This window comes from Annulohypoxylon maeteangense, assembly GCF_022496945.1.
Source record: "Annulohypoxylon maeteangense strain CBS 123835 unplaced genomic scaffold GGS22scaffold_20, whole genome shotgun sequence".
In the NCBI taxonomy this organism is placed as follows: domain Eukaryota; kingdom Fungi; phylum Ascomycota; class Sordariomycetes; order Xylariales; family Hypoxylaceae; genus Annulohypoxylon; species Annulohypoxylon maeteangense.
This window is the reverse complement of record NW_025953267.1, coordinates 613,044-634,305: the sequence shown is the minus strand read 5'-3', so window position 1 is coordinate 634,305 and position 21,262 is coordinate 613,044. Positions and strand designations below refer to the sequence as shown.

At 47.3% G+C, this 21,262-nt stretch overlaps 8 protein-coding genes across 8 annotated transcripts; 3 read left to right on the top strand and 5 right to left on the bottom strand.

Annotated features, from left to right (window-relative positions):
* Positions 1-2,411: 2,411 nt before the first annotated feature.
* On the top strand, positions 2,412-3,489 carry GGS22DRAFT_192478 (uncharacterized protein; the record flags this gene model as incomplete). The annotated part of the gene is made up of 2 exons (XM_047965269.1): positions 2,412-2,924; positions 3,016-3,489. The coding sequence occupies 2 exons, from the start codon at positions 2,412-2,414 to the stop codon at positions 3,487-3,489; spliced, it is 987 nt and encodes a 328-aa protein (XP_047815224.1).
* A 734-nt stretch (positions 3,490-4,223) lies between these two features.
* GGS22DRAFT_173079 (mitochondria protoheme IX farnesyltransferase) lies at positions 4,224-6,092 on the bottom strand. The gene has a single exon (XM_047962866.1). It carries the CDS (start codon positions 5,945-5,947, stop codon positions 4,463-4,465), a length of 1,485 nt encoding a protein of 494 aa, XP_047815223.1. The 5' UTR covers positions 5,948-6,092; the 3' UTR covers positions 4,224-4,462.
* A 165-nt stretch (positions 6,093-6,257) lies between these two features.
* On the bottom strand, positions 6,258-9,221 carry GGS22DRAFT_173078 (Xanthine/uracil permease). The gene is made up of 6 exons (XM_047962865.1): positions 8,845-9,221; positions 8,156-8,771; positions 7,778-8,042; positions 7,108-7,724; positions 6,839-7,038; positions 6,258-6,771 (listed from the first exon to the last, which is right to left on the bottom strand). Exons 2-6 carry the CDS (start codon positions 8,560-8,562, stop codon positions 6,482-6,484), a joined length of 1,779 nt encoding a protein of 592 aa, XP_047815222.1. The 5' UTR covers positions 8,563-8,771; positions 8,845-9,221; the 3' UTR covers positions 6,258-6,481.
* Positions 9,222-11,070: 1,849 nt separating this feature from the next.
* GGS22DRAFT_173075 (xylose isomerase-like protein) lies at positions 11,071-12,751 on the top strand. Its single transcript, XM_047962864.1, has one exon. The coding sequence runs from the start codon at positions 11,467-11,469 to the stop codon at positions 12,523-12,525; it is 1,059 nt and encodes a 352-aa protein (XP_047815221.1). The 5' UTR covers positions 11,071-11,466; the 3' UTR covers positions 12,526-12,751.
* A 322-nt stretch (positions 12,752-13,073) lies between these two features.
* On the bottom strand, positions 13,074-14,683 carry GGS22DRAFT_74356 (WD repeat domain-containing protein jip5). The gene is made up of 2 exons (XM_047967984.1): positions 14,279-14,683; positions 13,074-14,217 (listed from the first exon to the last, which is right to left on the bottom strand). Exons 1-2 carry the CDS (start codon positions 14,535-14,537, stop codon positions 13,163-13,165), a joined length of 1,314 nt encoding a protein of 437 aa, XP_047815220.1. The 5' UTR covers positions 14,538-14,683; the 3' UTR covers positions 13,074-13,162.
* A 501-nt stretch (positions 14,684-15,184) lies between these two features.
* On the bottom strand, positions 15,185-17,072 carry GGS22DRAFT_74326 (S-adenosyl-L-methionine-dependent methyltransferase). The gene is made up of 7 exons (XM_047967983.1): positions 16,694-17,072; positions 16,596-16,620; positions 16,381-16,453; positions 16,230-16,315; positions 15,967-16,168; positions 15,660-15,900; positions 15,185-15,590 (listed from the first exon to the last, which is right to left on the bottom strand). Exons 1-7 carry the CDS (start codon positions 16,889-16,891, stop codon positions 15,378-15,380), a joined length of 1,038 nt encoding a protein of 345 aa, XP_047815219.1. The 5' UTR covers positions 16,892-17,072; the 3' UTR covers positions 15,185-15,377.
* A 682-nt stretch (positions 17,073-17,754) lies between these two features.
* Positions 17,755-19,631, top strand: GGS22DRAFT_74299 (glycoside hydrolase family 18 protein). The gene is made up of 4 exons (XM_047967982.1): positions 17,755-18,231; positions 18,284-18,570; positions 18,646-18,673; positions 18,739-19,631. Exons 1-4 carry the CDS (start codon positions 18,128-18,130, stop codon positions 19,490-19,492), a joined length of 1,173 nt encoding a protein of 390 aa, XP_047815218.1. The 5' UTR covers positions 17,755-18,127; the 3' UTR covers positions 19,493-19,631.
* On the bottom strand, positions 19,632-21,247 carry GGS22DRAFT_74296 (glycerophosphoryl diester phosphodiesterase family protein). The gene has a single exon (XM_047967981.1). It carries the CDS (start codon positions 21,042-21,044, stop codon positions 19,770-19,772), a length of 1,275 nt encoding a protein of 424 aa, XP_047815217.1. The 5' UTR covers positions 21,045-21,247; the 3' UTR covers positions 19,632-19,769.
* Positions 21,248-21,262: the final 15 nt, after the last annotated feature.

Sequence of the window (21,262 nt, the reverse complement as noted above, 5' to 3'; positions counted from 1 at the left end):
GGCAGTATGAGGTAGGTAGGAACTTGTGGAGAAGCAAATCTTCTCTTTCGTACATACACGCAATTTCAACGTTGCATTGAAGTAAATGTTTACCAAACGAACAACAGTGATATGTCTATTTTAAAAACTTCTGGCGAATAGGAAAAGAGTTAGTTTGGGGGACCAAGAGAATACACGTGATATTCCCGCCATGGTGGACGCTAGTCATCTAGTACCGTTACACTAGCTTAACCAAAATAAAATCGTGGGATCTTATGCAGGGAATGCGCGCTCGGTGTTAAGAGAATATCAATTCTTAATATGAGGCTAATACCAGAATAGGTATAGCTTCCCCATGTCCCGGTCGGCTAGCAGGGACGCTAGCAAGGAGACTCTGGACGATCAATGTTATTTTAGCGTGGGATTTGTAGACGCGCGCCTCCATCTTTTTACATACAGACATCTTTTCTGCATCTTTTCTGCATTTTTTACACCTTGCACCTTGCACCTTGTTCATCAATTCAGGGGTCTTTCCACAGAGTAACCACTCAACTCCCGCTCTCATCCAATGCCACATCTCCACCTTGATCGAAACAGTCGTTCATCTTGTTTCGAAACGCCGCCCCCTAATGGACGCTAACGACAACATACAAGGCCATTACGCTATTGTCCTGGTCAATCTTGGAAGTCTTTCAAATCTGCTTTTGCCTCTCCTTTTCTCAAGGTTGGTTCAAGCCATATCCATGCCATTTTGTTGTGTTGGTACATGGTGCTTGGGCCACTACGTCAATAATAGACAATTCGAACGACGTCTCCCAGCATCCATGTCCAAAAGAGGCATCTTAAGCCTGAAGGATTTACAATTGTATCCAAGCGTTTGCATGTTTGTTCGTGGGGGCCATGCTTCATCGAGCTATCAACCCATCAAACCATATTTGTCTATTATGACAGACCTACAGTAACATGGGTGGTATTGTCTCTTCATGCAAGGTGCCGTCCCGCTTTGCTTTGTCTACCCGCACCTAGAAATATTTCGAGTGATTCTACGGGTCAACGAAAAAGCTACTTGCCAAGATTAGCAATGTATTCATCATTTGCTTACCGGTATTGAAGTATCTCTGTCTTCGTGTAAGTCTCTACCAAGGTTACGCTCATGTGTGTTTCTGGGTAGGTACCTATATACATACCTAATATGTGGCTGCTCAACACCACAGCATACCTAGTACCTAGTAGCGTCGCTCTTAGGTAATTTTCATGTACAATCTAGAGCAAAGAATACCTATCGTATGCAGGGAACCGCTGTATAAGGTTATGATCGGACGACTAGCAAGTAAAGGAAAATGCGACGATTGTCGATCAGATCAGTGTCGACCCGCTCCGAGCGTGCCACGGCCCGGATCGTCGTCTTCACCTTCGTTCGCCGCATAATCGCAATCGTATACACGCGCGCGCGCATAGTATCCAGTTGGATAACTACCTACCTAGGTATACTAAAATTTCCCTATAAGGCTGGCGCTTACTGATACAGCATTCTCTCGATTTTGCTATTTTTGACCGGATACCTGGCCCGTCTCTCTATCTCGGTATAGTGTGTAGTGTAAATTATGTGAACGTGTGCCCCCAAAGAGTCTCCTAATGTACATCTTATACCATTAGCCGCCCTCCACACCAGGCCACTTTTCCGTAGCCGCCCAACTCCAGACAGACGCCATCCCGAAGCTCGCCAACCAATATCAACGGCCCAAGAATAATCTATCCACTCTTTCAGATACACAACCTAGGTTTCATGACTACAGCTTGCATGTTCGCCCCCCAAAGCTGACAATCGCTCGAGATCTTGCTCTATGACCATGACAGCTTTGTTTCAGATCCGACTTCCTGGGTCTCGCGTTACAACAGCAGACCAGCAGCATTATCCATTTCGTCTAGTCAGGTCGTAGCCCTTCGAGGTGACCATTACTTTTATAAGTACCCGCGCCCATTTCGCGACCTGGCCTGGTTTAATAGTTTCCCCTCCCGGACCCTCTCGCTACAGCATCAAACGGCCTATTCCTTTTCCGTTTCCTCTGACTTAAGGCCGTCGTGTTTTTTATTTTTTTTTGTTTTTTCCCTTGACAGCCTCGTTCGTTTCATCATCATTCGTTTGATACGAGTCATCGACTAAGCTGCCTGAAAAAAAAGTTTTTTTTGCTACATCTCTTAGCAATTTCTATAACCTCCTCCAGGCGAGGCTGAAAGAGACAGAAGAAGAAAAAGGAAACATTACCTCGACGATTTTCGAGCGGACGGAGAAGAAAACGACAGATATCGCTAATCATAATAACCTATTCTTCGAATTATACTCTAACTTCCCTTGCTTAATCGCATTACTTCTCTGCGTTATAGTTCTTTTTTTATATGTGCTTCCCCTATTTCACATACCGCCAATGAACATGCCTAAGCACACCCGCTCGTCAAGTTCGAGCCACAATCGTTACTCGAACCCGAATCCCATGCCCGTCTCTCTCGCTCCCTCAGCCCCCGTCCCCATTTACAGTACACGACCGTCTCTACCGGGGGGCTACTACCCGACTGTTGCCTCTACATCGGCACAGCCTTCTATGCAGGCGCAGCAGTATGATCCCTACCCGGCAGACATAGTACCGCAGGCACCGATGCCGAACCGTCCTTCGTCCGGTGCCTGGACGGTCCAGGACGACCAGAACTTGCTGGCGGCCAGACAACAAGGCCTCAACTGGGCCCAGATCCAGAGCAACTATTTCCCTAACAAGTCACCGAATGCCTGCCGGAAGCGCCACGAACGGTTGATGGAGCGTAAGGGTGCCGACGACTGGGATAACAGGAAGCTGGAGCGTCTAGCAAAGGAATACATGAGCATGCGTAAGGAGATCTGGCAGCCGCTGGCTGCGCGCACGGGAGAGAAATGGATCGTTGTCGAAGCAAAGGTTAGTTTAATTTTCTTTCTATGTATTACTCCGCATCTCGGCAAACTTGTTTAGGATGTTCGCTAACGGGGACCTGCCCAACCTACTCCAGTGTATGAATAATGGGCTCAAGAACTTGCAGTCGGCAGCTCGGTCGGCGGCGCGGCGCGAGAGGCTGGAATCTGGCCATCCAATCCATGGGTATGACGACGATAGCGGCATTTCCGGCATTGGTCTGACTCCAGTAGATGACCTCGACGCCTCGTATAGCAGCCCCGAGACGACGTCGAGCTCGCACTCGGGCGGCAGCAACGGCGGCGGTTACGGCGGCGGCTCTATCCATCCCATGGCACTCGGCCACCCATATGGTGCCAACTACACTGCCAGCGCCGGCGGACTTTCATCTAGTTACGGCTCTTCGGTCTCGTCCACAGCGGCGGCACACTACGGTGCCATGCATAATTCTCATTCTCAGGGAGGGTCGCCCTATATGGGCGACGGACAGAGACTTCCTAGCGTTGACATGGGTATCGACGCCATCATTAATCGACCGGGCCACAACGGCGGACCTACTCATGGCATGTGAAAGGACGTACGATATGAAGTTACGAATATTTCTTCTATGTTCCCCTTATTCATTCATTTATTCATTTATCAGTTTAGTTTTACTTGGTGACAGAGCGCGGCCTACTACTACTTTATTATAGCCACCTCCCCTATTTACAAGATTTTCGACTCTCAATCTTGGCGGTCGAATTACGACGCACGTTGACATTGTTTGGGAGTTTTTGCCGCTCCCTGTATTACTTACCACTTATTTCCTTCTTACCTACCTCGGTCTTTTGCAAAACTCCCAGGCGTTTACGGCGTCAGCATAGCATGGCGAACTTACGGGATAAAGAAGGGCAGGGAAACGGAAGGGCTGCCGGCGAGCAGCTCATCATTATGAGGAAGAAAGCTTGATGCGGATTGACGAAGGGTGAAGCGAAGGAAGATTGGATTACGAAAGAAAACACGTCATTCCTTTATAACTGCTTTCAGGAAGGACCATCATGCTATATTTACCATGTCACCCTCCATTTTTATCACACACCAAAATTAGGGGAATAGGGGCATGGGCGAAGTTGGACCCAAGTATTGTTAATGACTGCTTTTCGGCAACAGAGGTTTATGATTAGTGAATGCTCTGTATACTAGATTTTTACCACATAGATACCACGGGACCTGGGAAGGCCACTTGTTAGCTGTACTCATAAGAAAGCCCGAATCGTAGCTAAAGATGGGGGTTAATAATTATTAGATTGCTGAGCCAGGCGAGAGTCGCAAAAATACAGTCATTTCCTATCCGAAGTCTGTAACACCCCCTGAATTTACCTTATTTACGTACATTCTTTGGACACGTATGGATAGGTCATACTACCTAATTGGACCAAGTATTATAATTCGACCCAAACAATGGTTTTTATTTTTACATATAATAGGGATATATTACAGATATATTTTCTTCCCCGAGGTGCCATCCTCATGCAGATCGGCAAAGGCTAGGCCAAAATGCAAGGTCACTTAGACCCAATAGGGGGCACAGCGGCCCGGGTCCTGTCATCGGCGGCCTCAGCTTCTTCTCCAACTTCATCCACAATCCAATCCTCATCGTCCGCATCCTCATCCTCAAGGTCTGGCTCGCCAACTATGCTGCTCCAAACCCGCCCCCACATACCCTTCTTCTGCACGAGAGCTAGGACCATGACGACTGGCAAATGCCAGACACTAGCCCAGAACAACCCGCGCGCACTCCCCTTGAAGCCCTCGTTCTGCCAGAATCGCACCGCTTCACGCGCCAGCCAGAAGTTTACGGGTAAGCTCGTCACAGCAAATGTCCATTCAGTCACCCCTACGGCACAGAGCGCAACAGATAAGGGGAAGAACAGCAAGCTATACCTCAGGGCCACGCGCGCATTACGTGCAGGGTTGATCCAGCATAGCATCTTGTGACCGGCGGCCTTGTATTCTTCCCTTATAGGCCACGAGAGTGCCATGAAATGAGGGAATTGCCAGGCAAATAAGAGTGCGGCCAGCAACCAGCCACCAATGGCGTCGGGAGTAAGAAGAAGCTCATGGAAGGACCCGTCTCCCGTCGCGGATTCGCCTGCCGCCGCGGCCCAGCCCATGAGAGGCGGAATGCCCCCAATAATGGCCCCGACCCAAGTGTTGAGCCAAGAAACGCGCTTCATTGGGGTGTAGACACCAGCGTAGAGCGTGATGTTCGCAGCGCCCAGGAATGCGACTGTGGGGTTGACGCCAAAGTAGAGGCCACCGACTCCGGTAAAGGCTGCGAGGATAGCGAAGATGAGAGCTTTACGCTCAGACAAGAGCCCACGAACCAGAGGCCTGTTCCTCGTCCGCGTCATCTTGGCATCCCACGCTAGTTCGTAGAGCATATTAAGGGCATTCGCGCTCGCGCAACAGAGCGCCGTACCAGTGGTAAGGAAAGCCAGGGTCAGAGGCGATAGAGAAGGCGTGTCTAGACCTATAGATGGCGAGAGAAAGGCGGGGACGGGGTATAGCGCATAAGGTGCCATAGCAGTAAGGACGATAAGGACAGTAAGACGAGGTTTCGAGAGAGAAAGGAGGAGGGATATTTGTCGACGTAGAGAATTGGCAGGGTGTTTCGTAGATGCTGTAGTGAGAGCAGATGAAGCATCTTGTGGTAATGGGTTCTCAACCGCCGACGCCGGGTCTGGGGCATTAGAAGTAGTTGGGTTTTCTACTGAAGCGTTGCGCCTTGCTGCCCGCCGCTGCCGGTGGGGAAGATCCTGAGTAGCATGATGATCGGTTGAGGCGGTTTGGACTCGTGGTAAAAGCTTGTTGGATAAGAAATATCCGGTATTTAATCTTGATCGTTGCTTCGGAGGGACGGGAGCGACGGAATGGGCGAAGAACCTCCTAGCTGGAGTTCTCGTATAGTTCAGCTGTTGACTGCATCGCCAACAGATATTATCGAGATTGAAAGGTCGGAACAGATTTCCGGCAGGCCGTGGGCGCATACTGACCGCAGCTCATATCACCAATTGCGTTTCTTATGGGGCTATGATACGCGTTGGCGATTGGTCGGAAATCTACTGTAAGTATTAGAGGGTTTGAGAGTTGAGCGATCGACGTGGATTGAAATGGACGATAACGATGGAAATGACAAAAATGGTGGTATGAGAAAATGAAGATATCGGCCCATACATTTCCCGTGATACTCATGCATAATCGCATACGTGGGGTATCCGCGGGGTACACCGAGCGATAACGTAAGCCAGTAAAAGCCTAGAAACCTTGAACCAATGTTGAGCAAGGAACATGTGAGGTATCTACCTAGGTAATTCTATACAATATATTATACATAGTACTGAGGAAAATACGAACTGCATTGTGCAGGTAGAACAATACAACATATACCTATCTACCTAGTAGGCAGGTAAGTGTAAGTGCTCATGAATTAACACTAAGTACCTACTAGGTAGCTACCTATATGTAGCCCTAGTATTATAAATGTATGTACCTCTTACTATCCAATTATTCACATACACTTACTACACCTGTTTTTCATGGCCCGAGGGAACTCTACTACTATCAAAACTTTGTGCATTGTTCGGCGTATGCTTCGTCGTCGTCGTTACTACCGCTTCCTCGGGAACGATTAGCTTTTCGTCGGTCTCTTCGATCTCTTCCTCTAACGTCAAGTTGAGGATCACGCAGATGAAAGCCGTAACTGTGAAACCAGTTTCCATCACTAATACAATTGCATCTAAGAATCCCTGGAGACTCTTGTTATCACCGCTGTAACTAAAGACGTTACTAAAGTAGGTCGGGACAAGGGTAGCTATTTCTCAACTATTAGCATTGAACGAGGACGGGAAAGGGGGGGACCAATAAGAACGGGGACTTACCTCCATATCCAATGGATAAACCAGCCGTCAAGATAAATCGGTTTCGGCGATTGAAGGGAACTCCACGTGCTATAATGGCGATGCCGGAAACAGCCACGGAGCAGAATAAAAATGTAGTCATTCCACCAAGAACAGGTGATGGGATAGCAACAAGAGCAGCCGCAAATTTTGCGAATATGCCCATTATGATCAAGAAGAAACTGTTTGATCACCCATTCGTTTAGCTTCAGAACGCGATAAACAGATGGAATGCAATACGAAATACATACCAGCAACAGTACCCGGCCGTGCGGTTTGCGCAACGTGTGAGAGCGATCACTCCGTTGTTCTGCGCAAACGTGGACATGGGTGTGATGGTCATTAGAGCGGCGAGAATGCCGTTTATCCCGTCGGCTAACACGCCACCCTGAATGCGGGACTCATACGTGCTGCCTTCTACCTCGAGGCGGGAGACATCACACGTGGCCGTAATATCTCCGATGGCTTCACATGCGCAGATTATGAATACCGCCAGCACCGGTAGCACGAGAGGTCCATACACTGTAAGCTTGAATGTGTGAACCCATATGAAAGATGCGACCGGAGCGGCGTCGATCCCCGAACGATCAAAGTAGCCTGTCGCTGCGGCGACGATACAACCTACAAGTAGACCGACAATGACACTTGTAGACTTCATTATCGGAGCGCCGAAACGTTCGCATAATATGATGGTGAGAAATACCAAAAATCCAAGCCCTAGATACTCCGGCGAGCCCCAAGGTAGAGCGTGAGGAGCACCAACGTTTGGGCACACGTCATAGAACGCCGTGTGTGTGGCATCTGAGCAAGACCCGCTACCACCAGCCCAGTTTTTGAAGCCTGTCTCAATGAGGCTAATGCCAATTAACTTCAAGCAGTTAGCCACGCGGATCAGAGAGAGATGGAATGGGATAGTCTTACCATCACCGTCGGGCCGGTGACGATAGGAGGGAATATTTTAAGCATGATTTTCGGCGGTATGAAGGCGATGAGAACTTCGATAAGAGCACACACTGCTGCAGTTCCAAGAAGTGCTCCGTAAGCGTCCGGACAAGGCAATTTGGTACCATCTGCATCTGTCGGACACATCCCGTTCGCGTACATTTGTGCAAAGGCACCCGACGCCACCGAGATTATAGAAAATGATATACCGACAACTGAGATGAGCCCGGTCCCGAGGTAATATCTAAACACATCGGTTAGCCTCACACTCGTCACGGATTTGACTAGGGCACCGAAAACACCAGCTGTTTGCTGTATCTAGATGAAATGGTTAGAAAAGGAAAAATAAACGCTTACGGGGTCCCGTATATATGAAATCTGGTGATCTGAATCATGGAGAGAATGCCGGAAACAATCAGGGCGGTTGAGACCAGATACTGCTGTAACTCCGCAGGTAGGTTAACTCCGGATGACATGATAATGGGAGGCGTGATAATCCCAGCAAGCATGGCCAAAGCATGTTGGAGACCGAGGAGAAGTGCCAGAACGACAGGCATCTTATCATTGAGGCCAAAGAAAGGTGAAGCTTGTCGAGACTTCTTCATGAATGGTAGATTGGGCCGTAGAAGGAAGACATAGTCGTAATCGCCCAGCATACCTTGTCTCGTGAAGAATACTTTCTTGAGGCCATTTAATCGATCGCCCATAGTCTTCTTCAGTTCATGCTGTGGCACAATTTGGGACGGACCCTGATCTTCATCCATCTTGTAGTGGGTCGTATGTATGTTATAGGAAAAAGAGGCGGCGGCGATACTAACGACGACTTCTAAATAGGAGACTGCTCAAATATTATATATCTCGATTATGACGATCCTGTATGAGCCTGAAGTACGAGTGTACCTAGGTGAATTAATTACTACCTAGGTACTAATCTAGGTAGTGATGCCACCAAGAATCAAAAGGTACCTAGTATCTAACAATTCATTAGCTTTGGCTACCCACGTTTAGAGGTTCGGGTACGCAAACGTCGCGATTTGCTAACCTACATCGCGCGCAATTATATCTTAGGTAGTATTTACCTAAGATAAAGTAGAATGGAATCCAAGCAGATACATATGTAGGTATGTAAGTAGGTATATAGGTAATCTTTAATAACTTTGAATGCTGCTGAGATGTAAGACTCGACGTTTAAACACCAGGTGTCAAAAAATTTTATCATCTCGTTTATAACCAACGCCGCGCATTTCTAGCTAAAGCGAACTCCGTAGATGGATATGGGAATACAGCGGGGCTGACCGATAGCATTATCTGTCTACTACTAGGTACTGTATCTAGTAGGCACGCCGCATACCGTCTATGATTCAAGAGGCAACATGGACAGCTTCCTTTCTTTGGTGTAGCTGAAAGCCCCCAAGTCTAGATCTAGATGGCTGGGATTATACCGCGTCAAGAAGTTTGTCAGAGATATCGGTCAGCATTATCTCCTAGGTCCACGGCTGCACGGGTATCCCGATAACCCGTAGGGTACCTATCTGGGTAGTGTGAAAGCTGATCTAGAAGATAGAGACTCCTACGCCTTTGCTTTCGTCTTCCAAGGCTTTCCTCAGCTCTATGTTACGTAGATACCTAGGTGTAATACTGTTCCTGGTGAGTGTTTTCTCTCTTATCTCATTGGATTCGGAGCTCATGCCTAATCCAATTAGCTATTCGAGGCGACAACTAAAATGAAGAAAATATCCCGAAGGAATATCTAGGACAGTTGATAATAAATAATGAATGCTGAGTGGCTATAGATAAGAAGAAGTGCTAAAGTGGACCCCTGATCCATCCTAGCTCAACTGCACAAGGTACCTAAGCTTATAGGTACCTACATAGTATGTAGGTAGGCAGTAGGTAAGTACAGAAGTACCTGCTATGTTCAGGAGCGACATGAGATTGTACCTCCCTACCTCATCTCCTACCTACCTAGGTAGTACACTTTTTGCATTTATTATTACACTTGGTCCGTGACTCCGTCGTCTTTAAACCACCTTTGTATACTTGCTATCTCCAGTGACTCCGATATGGCTGACTCCGTCTGCCGCGCCGTCCCCCGGGTTTGTCGCCATCCGCCGTCTTGCGTGCTGGTCTAATAAGTCGAAACAGAAAATAAGAGAGGTCTCCGCTTTCCTACGACTCCTTTTTGGACCTTAAACCTACGAGACGATGACAGATAAGAAATCTCCAAATTGGACGCCTAACTATTATCGAATGATGTCCATAAAATATGGTGGCCTATTAGGACGATGTGTAGATGTGAAGAGGGTGAGAATAGGAAGGCCTTGAAACTCTTAACCCTGGGTAGGAACAAAGTAACTAAAACTATTAACTTATCAGCCTCTTTGAACACCATAAGAAACTCCGGGCACGTATGTTTTCCCTACATACTTTAGAACTACCTACCTCTAAGTAAGTGGAAGTGATTGACCTAAACGACTTCTAGCTATTTACCTACCTACTTAGGGCCCTACTAGGGATATCGCTAAATTTGATATTATGAACGTTATAAAAGGAGAATTCGTCACTGGTATTACTTAACGGCGGAAAATCAGTGCGCCGCGCTGTCTGAATATCATTCTACCCGTCATCAATCTATTAATTAAGTGTATCTAAGAATTATCATGTTGTCCTATAGAATTGTTTTCACTTTGCTCCATCGAATCTTGTCGAGATTTCTGTGGTTTTGCAGGTTGTCCCAGCCGCATCCTTCAGACTGGATCTCAAAACTCATCTATACACGAAAATAAGTTGATCGAAATGAACTGTGCATTTCTTGGATATGGCCCCAGAAAGATTTTCCACCATTTTCTTCCGCCATTTCTGCAAGATCTCAAACGTCACTTGTTCCGCAACCGATCGAACGGTCCGTGTGACTTGATCTCGCTCTCGTTTGTCATATGCAACTGCCCGCGGATGATGTTTGTCTAATTTATGGCGTTGATGCTATGGCCTGGACAGTCTTTCGCCCTGCTGCATAAATCCTACATTCCAGAAGCAGCCGCGTACGACGTCGAAGCTCACATACTAGATTTTTTTTATCTGGGTAATGTGTGACGGCTTACACGTATTACCTGAATTTCCAAACACATTCCGTACCGCTCTTCTGTTCCTATGGTTATTCATCGTTTTATTCTCATGCGAATGGTATGCGCGAGGTAGAAATCAATGTCTCTAAACGATGTGGGTTAGAGACGCGCGTCACCTCCTAGGGAATAGTGACTAAATTAGGTATATGTCCTGAGAATCAGTGACCCCAGTCAAATTCCCTATACTTACTACGAATGATTTCAAATATTACTTCTCTTTCAGAAATCGAACCTTCTCTTGCAATTCGGGAAGGAGTGTGGAATATTACGCAGGGGGCCGCACCTAATAGTAGTTGATGATATTTCGTGACATTTCGGGTCCCGGGTACGTCTGCGAAGTGACATTGAGGCAGTGTCTTTACCTTGTAAAGGTGACGATTTGGTTGACAAACTTGCCAGATCCTGATTCATCTCATCGTGGCTGGAGTGTTCGAATTCCGGCATATCTAATTTATATATTACTCTTCTTGTCTCGTTCATTGGCAATGTGAACTGAGAATATCCACTACCAAACGAATCTTCGCCAACATATCTGTAGCAAAGATGCCTTGTAAGCTAGCAATAACGTCTATGTCTCTCGGGCGATGTTCTGCAGGCCATTCCCTTGTGCACAAGCTGGATATGGCTTGTTTATACGGCTATAGAGGCATTGAGCTTTTTTACGAAGATCTCCTGGATATCGCGCAACAGGTTCCTGGGAATTCCACGACGGACAAGGAACTTGAGGCGGCCCATATCATTCGCAGACTTTGTCAAGAGAGGCGACTGGCAATTGTATGCCTTCAGCCGTTCGCACACTATGAGGGATTACTGGACCGCCAGGCGCACGGTGGTCGCATAGAACAACTCCTTTTTTGGTTTCAGCTGGCGATAGCCTTGGGTACCGACATGGTGCAGATCCCATCCAACTTCCTGCCCTCATCCGAACTTTCAGAAGACTCTCGCGTTGCCGTCGAAGATTTAAGAGAGGTAGCCGATCTGGGTCTCCAACAGAAACCGCCAATCCGTTTCGTATACGAGGCATTATGCTGGGGTACCCGATGCAACTTGTGGGAACAGAGCTGGGATATCGTACAAGCCGTCGATCGACCTAACTTCGGCCTCTGTCTCGACACGTTCAATATTGCCGGACGCATCTACGCCGACCCTTCTTCGCCGACGGGTCGCACTCCGAACTGCGACCAGGCCGTGGAGGGGTCTATAGCTCATCTGATAGCTACTATAGATATTCAAAAAGTATTCTATGTACAAGTAGTCGATGCCGAGCGGTTGACAGAACCATTAATACAAGGTCACGAATTCTACAATGCGGACCAACCGGCGCGGATGAGCTGGTCTCGGAACTGTAGACTCTTTTACGGCGAGAAAGACCGTGGCGCCTATCTCCCAGTGATCGAGATATCGAGAGCAATCTTCCATGGGCTAGGGTTCGAAGGTTGGGTGAGTATGGAGCTCTTCAACCGAAGGATGTCAGATGAGGATGAGGCGGTACCCCATGAATTAGCAAGCCGAGGCGCCGTTGCTTGGATGAAGCTTGTTAAAGACATGAAGCTGAGAATAGATACCCCCACCCCTGAGAGAATAGTGGTTGCGTCGTTATGATTGCCGATACTATAGTAGGGACGGAGTCGAAAACAGCGACGTTGTCCCAAAAAGACCCTCGGATTCTCTTTTTAACGCTAGAGGCAAGTCAGGGACAGACCTGAGGCTTGGCTGTATAACTTGTGCTGGCGTCGGCATTGGCGTTGGTATGCGTCATTTTCCGCGGGGGGTCGATGTGTTGTATACCTAGGTGCGACGTAGAGAAGAAAGGGAAGAAAGGGAAGAAAGGGAAGAAAGGGAAGAAAGGGAAGGATGTAAACGATGAAACCTGAAGCGCCTGTTTTAGAAATTTTCTACCTGTAGTACTTCAATATATAGAATATATTACCCCGCAGTATATTTTGAAGCTACCCCACACTTTCGCTCAGGTACCTAGTATAACCATGCTGCCATGTTGCCTACCCCAATCTACGTGGAAGCAAGATACCTGCCAAGTACCTCCATATAAGTACTAGGTAGGCAGAATCGGCCATTGGCCAATGGGTCGTGTAGGTGTCTATTCTCTTCTAAATTGCTTCCATATCGTTAAGCAATACGTCAAAAGGTAGGTTTAGACAATTAAAATAGGAAGACTAAATTCCGAATATTTCACATTGTAGTTGGGTATCTGTGATTAGGCTTAGGGGGAGATTATCATTTAATCCAGACCCCTGAAGCGCAAGACTCCATGTGCCCCGTGAGGTCCAAGATCAATGTTTGTCTTTCCTTTCCTTCTCTTTTTTTTACTTCGACTCGTTCCTTGATCGCTACCAGAGTCATCCTCGTCCGAGTCTTTGCTTGATTGACGTTTCGCCGCATTTTTGTTTGCTTTTTTATCGTCGTCGTCGCTATCATCATCATCGTCGTCGTCGTCGTTATCACCTGACTCGTCCATCTCGCTACTGTCATCCGCGCCAATATCCCCACCCCGTAGAGACGATTCTTCCCAGATTTTGACCGTCTGTCCCCCACCACTGATCATTCGGCCTTGACAATCAAAACCAAGACTAACCACTGCTTCGATATCGTCGTGTCGCAAAGCGCCTTCAACTTCTCTCTTCATCAGATCAACAATGCGCAAACTGCCATCTCCTAGACCCACGACCACCTTTTTCCCTCTTGCTATGTCACCAGGAATTTGAACAATGCAGTCCAGACTCTCGCCGCCTCCTTTCCTAGGATCGACAACAACACGGTCTTGCTGATCATCCCAGGTTCCCTTATCCCATAATGTCAGGACTCCCGTACCGGTGCCTACCGCCACGACCCCATTGTCGCGGTTTTTTTTGGGACCCATGCCTTCGATGAAAGCTGTACATAGAAGCTCATCCTCCTGGTCGTCGCTACGCACCAGCACGCCTCTTCGCAAATCCGTGACGGCTAGGGTCGTGCCACCGGTAGAGATCCATTGCTTACTATATCCGCTCGTACTCTCACCGGAAGGTGGAAGTGGTGTAATGCTTGACACAAAGTCATCATGAGGAAAATGGGTCTGCTGTGGCTTTGATGCTGCAAGCGCGTCATCTCGCAAGTCGAGAAGGTGTAGAGCGCCTGAGTCGCAGGCAAGCAACAATGTCTGGGGGGATAGGACGTGGAGCAACGAAGGGGAATCTGGAATTGACTTTGTTGACGGAATGGCGATTTTGGAGGCGACTTGGCCGGTCGTCGGAGAGAAATGTTTGAGGAGATAATCTGTACCGGCTGAGTAGAGGGCTGTTCCAAGTTCAGGTTAGGCTCCAGTTCCAGTCCAAATTTGAAAAACACACAACCTTACCAGAACCATCATTGCTAAAAGCTAGAGTGCGACAGCTACCCTTGTGTCTTTTCGTTCGCCATACAGTGTCGATAGTCCCTTTACCATCTGACAAGACGCTAACGTCAGCGTCATCCTCACTCAGTCGGTCCGCAGAAGGGAGACGAAAGCATTGAACATGTCCCGATGAAAGACCGACCCCTAGAAGAGGTTCTGTTGGGTGTACGGCCTGCGTGAAGAGTTCGGCGCTTAGAGGTAACGTGCAAAGATTTTCGAACATGATGTACGGATGTCCGATTGGCACAGTAGTCGGCTTAATTGACGGGTACTTTCCGATTCTAGATCGTTATTACCAAAATACAACTCTCATACTGTAATATGTAATTGAGATCACTTAGAGGTCCTTACGATGTAAATTCTTATTTGTTGATCAAGACGAAGATAAAAAATGATGTTGATATCTGGTAAAAGCATAATATGAGAAAAAGATGTCCAGTGTCGTTATCGCTCTTATCAAACCTAACTAGCGACTACCTTGTAGGTACATACTATAGCTATATACATACCTACCAGGTACCTAGGCTGCTAGGTAGGTACCCCTTTCAATAATTTGTACCGTTACCATGGAACGATGACACTTTACGCCGCAAACGCGCATGTTAGGTGGTGTCGCAGAATTTACTTTATTTCGAGTTCTCCAAGATGTTCTCTCATGCGTTCTTAGAATCCATTAATTACGACCCTTTCCAATTTGGCCATCCTAGGTACTACCTAGAATGCCAGATGCAGGACGTCTTTTCTTATTTTCCCAATAGTATTTTCTTCCTGAACACGTTTCAGGTATGATATGCCAGCCAGGTCGGCCTTAGTCTTACTCTGTACCTAGTTATGGGAGTTACTAACTCCATCCCTAGGAGTACCTAGACACCCAGGCAGTTAAGTAAGTAACAGCCGGTCGTTAATTAATTATAGATTCAGTGTATTTTTTTTTTCTTAATTAGGCAAATTCCCGCGTAACGAAATAATATTTGAGTTACGTAGGTACCTAGGTGGGTAGGGACGCGTACGTCTAGGTATATTTTCATTGCCATTATAATGACAACAGAAGGACTTTGTGCCCTCAATCAGCCAGAGGCCTCTGGGCGTACCAGAAGAAGTAATCGAGATATATGTGGGCGGTTGTTGTCTGTAGTTCGTCCTGGGCCTTGGTAACGAACTCCTCCATTTGCTGTGAGGACTTTGAAAGCAGCGGGAATACGATAGGTGCGAGTGCGTCGATGAGATCTCCGAATACTGACTTCATATAGAGTCCAACTAAACGAAGTCGTTTTGCCTACTTTCCGACGTTAGGTTCTAGAGAATGATAAACTTTCTGATGTATGATGGAAGGGAATCTACAGACCTTTGGCCAGATTCCAATGGGGATTTTGAATCTTTTGCATGCAATATTGACGAAGCCGATATCCTTCAGCACCTCATCCATGTTGTTCGCAATAGTCCATCTTATCCCACGTTTAGACAACGCCTCGGTTGTCATATCATAGAATTGGGTGAGCATGGAATCTGTTCGGAATGTGTCGTCGTCGCATTTTAGGATTCCGCCAAAATCCTGGACTTCGATCCAACCGCCTGGGTTGAGGTGGCTTTCAACACTCTTCTTTCAGCATTCGCAACTATACGAAAACGGATATTTAATAAGTAAAGCTTACTTAAAGCTCTGTCTACACACCCCAGGGGGATCCTGTATTGCCGGGAAGACCTGACGTATGTGTACGAGATCCCAGTTGTCTCCGTGAGCCCATTCGTCTTCGATATCATCGATGATGAACCTAACGTTACTCGGGACCCATAATGGTTGGATAGGACTCAAATCGCAACCCACAACCTCGGCAGCAGGGAACATATCGGCTACTACAATAAACACAGCGAGGGTTATTAACATGCACAATACCAGATCAGTACTCCAACTCACCTTCGATAGCCCAGGTTCCCGTTCCAGTCCCAAGGTCAATTATCTTTTGTGGATGATCGCCAATCGGGGCGAAAAAGTTCTTACCTCTAAAATATCCGTCAATGGACGAACAAAGACGTCAAGTGATAGCTCGCGACAGTTCATAATATACCTCGTAAGCTCCAGCATTGCAACATGTTTCATGTCTTCTCTATTTTGTTCGGTCTCGTCATTTGGAATGGGATCTAGCCTCGGTCTAAATTAGATTTTAATTTCAAGTTTCACTACAGATAGACCTCGAAGTTATCCAAGCACTAAATCCACCCGACGTGGAGATGTAAGTTAATTGAAAAGGGGAAGATGGGGAACGTGAATGTAGGTACTTACATGTTCCATATCGATACTTATGATACTAGCACAAGGCGAATTAGTGATGTGTGCCAACTACATACTAGGTATACTGGAATAATTCAGTTCATAGGTACCCTTCGACCGTTCTCGTAAGAATGCCGGTAAATGGACGAAGAAACACTCCCAAACATGTTTATCGAGGAAGTATCAAAGTCGGAGGTATCGAATTCGTCATCCTGCATGTCTTCGGGTCCGGCGACTGCGATTTCGCTACCGCTCCCGACAATCGTGTCCGAACCCCACATGTCGTCGGGATCCAAGTTAGATTCCATTATTATCGTGTCGAACGGCTCACCACATGCCAATCTTAGGTATATATGACACAGATTACTTATGATACGCCTGGTTCTTGAGGAATAGGTCTTAAATGTTTAAGAAGCACTGATAAAGACATAGGTCATGACGACAACAAAACGACAAAGAAGCTTAGATGAAAGAAATAATGGCATGATATTCTAGCAAATGGTCGAATATGAAACTATATTCCGGATCTAAAAAGGTTCCTCAAGCACTTATACCGCTAGAATGGATTGTCATTATGTGAATCTACAGGGGTCGGTATGCAGCAGCGCAGGCTCTACATCTCTTAGACCTACCACATCACCTCGCATTGCAGGAGCCAGAATTAACCACAAGGAGAAGGGGTGGCTTATTTTACATAGTAACAGCACCACTATGCTAGCTTACACGAACTATCTACCTAAGTACCTAGTAGGTAGGTATTTTGGCAATACTAGGTAAGCATACCTATATTAATTGCTTCGAGAAGACACAGCCTATTTTACCAAGAAATTCCGCTGGATCAATCATAAATGGATTTGTTGCCAGACGGAATCCAACGTGGGGAAAGTGACTTGGGATCCCCGATTATTTGCATTATACTAATGCAGGGTGTATTTATTATAACCCATTACCTAGCAGCAGCTTCAAATTCAATAAATATCTAGGTAGTGTATGGTCCTTTTGGAAGAAGGTAGCTAGTCCTAGGTATGGATTGGATGGGGGGTAGGTCGCATGAAAGTGGAGAGATTTTGTCATTCGCAGGTCTGTAACATAAGAAAATTTGAAGAAGAACATATTAAATAATGGAAATCGACATATTGACCTAGGTAATCAATATCTAGTAGGGCACTTAGGTATATGTAACTACTAGGTATAGTCACTACCTACCTAGTAGTAGGTAAGTCGAAGATCTCGTATACCTACATTATATCTAAGCAATTTTCAATTGGTCAATATTTCGTTATGTCAATTTTCTGTACCTTAATTGCATGAGTAGATGCTACATGGGCCCCCACCACGAAGAGCCGAAGATCCTCAACAACTACCTAACTCGCGATATCTCCTTCCCTAGGTAGGTAGGTAGGCACCCATTATACTTTATTCTATAAGAAGAAAGAACGACTTATGAAACATTACTACCCATATCAATTTTAAATTAACAATCCAATAAACAAATAATATGATTCATTCCCATTCAACAATAACATTGTTGTAACTATGTCAACATGGCCATTACCACTTTTCAAAGCACCCTCTTTACCTTACTTGCACTAATCGCCGCAATGGCTTCGGCAACGGCACCTTTGAGAAATATCATGTATCTCACAGGGTATGTCGGACTTCTCTATCTTCTATGAATATTCCTAATAATCAGGTTCTAGGCAACATCCCATAACGCCGGATCTAGCTCTTAGTTCATCTATCACTCATGTAGCTATGGCTTTCATGAGGCCCGACCTCTTCAATCGAGAACAGGTTAGCTCTACGTGGCCATTATTCATGTCTGTCAGCGAAGCTCGTTCGAAATTCCGCCCAGGGACTAAAATTATGGTCGCCATTGGTGGCTGGGGTGATTCGGCCGGGTTTGATATCGCTGCACGTACAGATGAGAGCCAAGCTCGATTCGCCCGTAATATAGCCGCCATGGTCCGTGATACGGGTGCTGATGGTTAGTTTCAATATACATACATATACATACTCCTTCGCCCATCAGTTCATGTTCCTGACATTTCGTATATTATAGGTGTCGATATTGACTGGGAGTACCCCGGGTAGGTTCTCTAAGATCAAACCGATGTTAATATAAAGTATGGCTAATGACACCTAAAAACTAAAGAGGCAACGGTGAAGATTGGAAAAAGGTCCCCAACGATGAGAGAACTTGGCAGATTGCAGCATTTCCGAAACTCCTCTGCCAGATTCGTAAGGCTCTCGGTTCCAACAAGCTTATCTCGGCAGCAGTACCAGGTCTTCCAAGGGATATGCTTGCCTTCAAGTCGGAGACCGTTCCCCAAATTATGGGATCTCTCGACTTCTTGAACGTCATGACATACGATTTAATGAATCGTCGCGATAGTGTGACAAAACACCATACCGGCGTCCAGGCCAGCCTAGAATCGGTGCATGCTTACATAGCAAACGGTGCATCTCGCGACAAGATCAACCTAGGCTTTGCCTTTTACGCCAAGTATTTTCTTACAGAGCGTGGGCCATGTGTCAAGAACCCGATCGGATGTCCTACAGGTCCGATGGAGGACCCAGTGACAGGTGCTGATCTTGGCCGGGCGGGCTCTTTCTCGTGGCGGGATGAAGTCCCGCAAAACGTCAAGGCATCATTCAATAAGGCCATGACACAAGGGCATTATGACGAAGTTGGGGGCGGCTATTACTACTGGGACGAGCAGGAGGCTATCTGGTGGACATTTGATACCCCAGTAGCTATCGCCAAGAAGTTTCCTCTTATCGTAGAGAAGGAGAAGCTCGGTGGCGTATTTGCGTGGGGGCTAGGCGAAGACGCGCCCAGATGGGATCATCTCAAAGCGCTCAACGCTGGAGTGAAGAGCCTCTCCGCCAGAAAGGAGGAACTATAACATCGTCAAGATTATTTCGATAAAAAAAAGTCCCTGTTTCCATGCTGTAATATGAATCAGGGTTCCTGTCTAGCCTACCTCATAATCTATACAGCAGAAATCATGTACCGCTAACACCATAGGCCTTTGTTCTATAGGTAGGTATCTATTTACCAGGGCGAAGTTAGGCACATGTCTACATGTTTATGGCTGTATTATTTCTTAGCGCTGATATATACATACCCTATACGACTGTAAGTCATCAATTGTTCGGCGCCGAAATTTATCTCTATCGGTCTCAAAAGAGATTGAAGCAATTGGCATAGTATGTAACGGTGGCGGACCAGTCCGAGAAGATACCCTGGACACCAACCTGTCGCGCTAAAACGTCAACTAATCTGTACATATCGCCGTCCTTGTGTGTGCCGTTGGTAATAGTTGAGTAATAGTAGTCTCCCGCGGCCGCAGCTTGAGCTAACGGCCCTGATCGCTCAAGCGACCATGTCAAAATTTTGAAGCCGAGCTTCTTCGCCGTGGTCGCATATGAAGAAGGGACGTATTCATTATTCTCCCCGAGGGTGACGAGGTATTGAAGCGGAGGCGCGACAATCCGTACTCCGGCCTCCTTGTAAAACGACAAGTTTGCGACGGCGGCCGGGAACGTCCCCGGCAAGTCACCGCTTTGGTCGAGCAGCACGGCCTGCTCGCCGAATGCTGGGTCGGCGCGGAGCCAGTACACTACATCCGAAAAAGAAAAGCTCTGCAACCAGACTCGCGACGGGTCGATACCCGCGGCTCGGTACTCTTCGATCACCTGCTGCGCGTATATCTCTTGCGTATAGTTGCCGTCGAAGGGCATCGGCACACGCGGTTGCTTGAGCTCGGTTGTGAAGTCCTGGCCGTGGGAGTCGACAAGCTCTAAGAATTCTTTGTGGGAGAGGACAGTGCCACAAGTAGCATACAAGTCGGTCCGCCATGCGGGCGTCCCGTGCAAGAAATCCTCGGGCGTAGTAGCTGAAGCGTTGTAGCCGTCCATCTTACCGCAGAGAGACTTGAACTCGGCTAAGGTTATGTCGCTAGTGCAGCAGGAGGCAGTTGCGGGCGTACCATTGCCCGCCGGTGTGAACGGCGTCGTGCACTTGGCGCCTAGATCTGTCGCGACGATGTTGGTTGTCGTATGTAAGTCGCATTGGTCGTGTCGACAGACAAGTTGGCGGTCGCTCGTGAAAGCTACGTCGCATTCGAGGATCCCGGCACCCATGCGGGTTCCCGCTTCGACAGATTCGCGCGTCTCCTCAGGAAATTGCAAACAGGCGCCGCCGCGGTGACCTATGCTAAACTTGGTCGGCCGAGCTATCGTGTCGGTGCACGAGGATAGCTTGTCCTTCAGCCAGCCATCTTCCATGTCGGTTACTAGGAATTGTGGGCGCGGGCCGAGCTCAGCAGTCCGTAAACGTTGCTGAGTCGGGTAGCCCCATGACTTGGGCTTCCACCACTCCGGCGTCTTTGGCAGGGCTGATACCTCGACCGCAGCCAGGCCAGCGATGACGATGGAAGCTGTCTTGAGATGCATGGCGACCTGGTTGATACAAGTTATATGGCCGTTCCGAGGAGACAAAAAATGGCGAAAGGCCTAACTGTATGGACTTGGCGCTAGTGCAGACCCGATCAGGACTTTAACAAGACGAAAGAGCTGAGGGTAAGGCTCTTTAATCAATGTTTCCAGCCTGCCAACTTGATGACAAGGCCAGTGTTTGCCAAGTCGGCGTGGCAGAGATCGACAGGAAATTC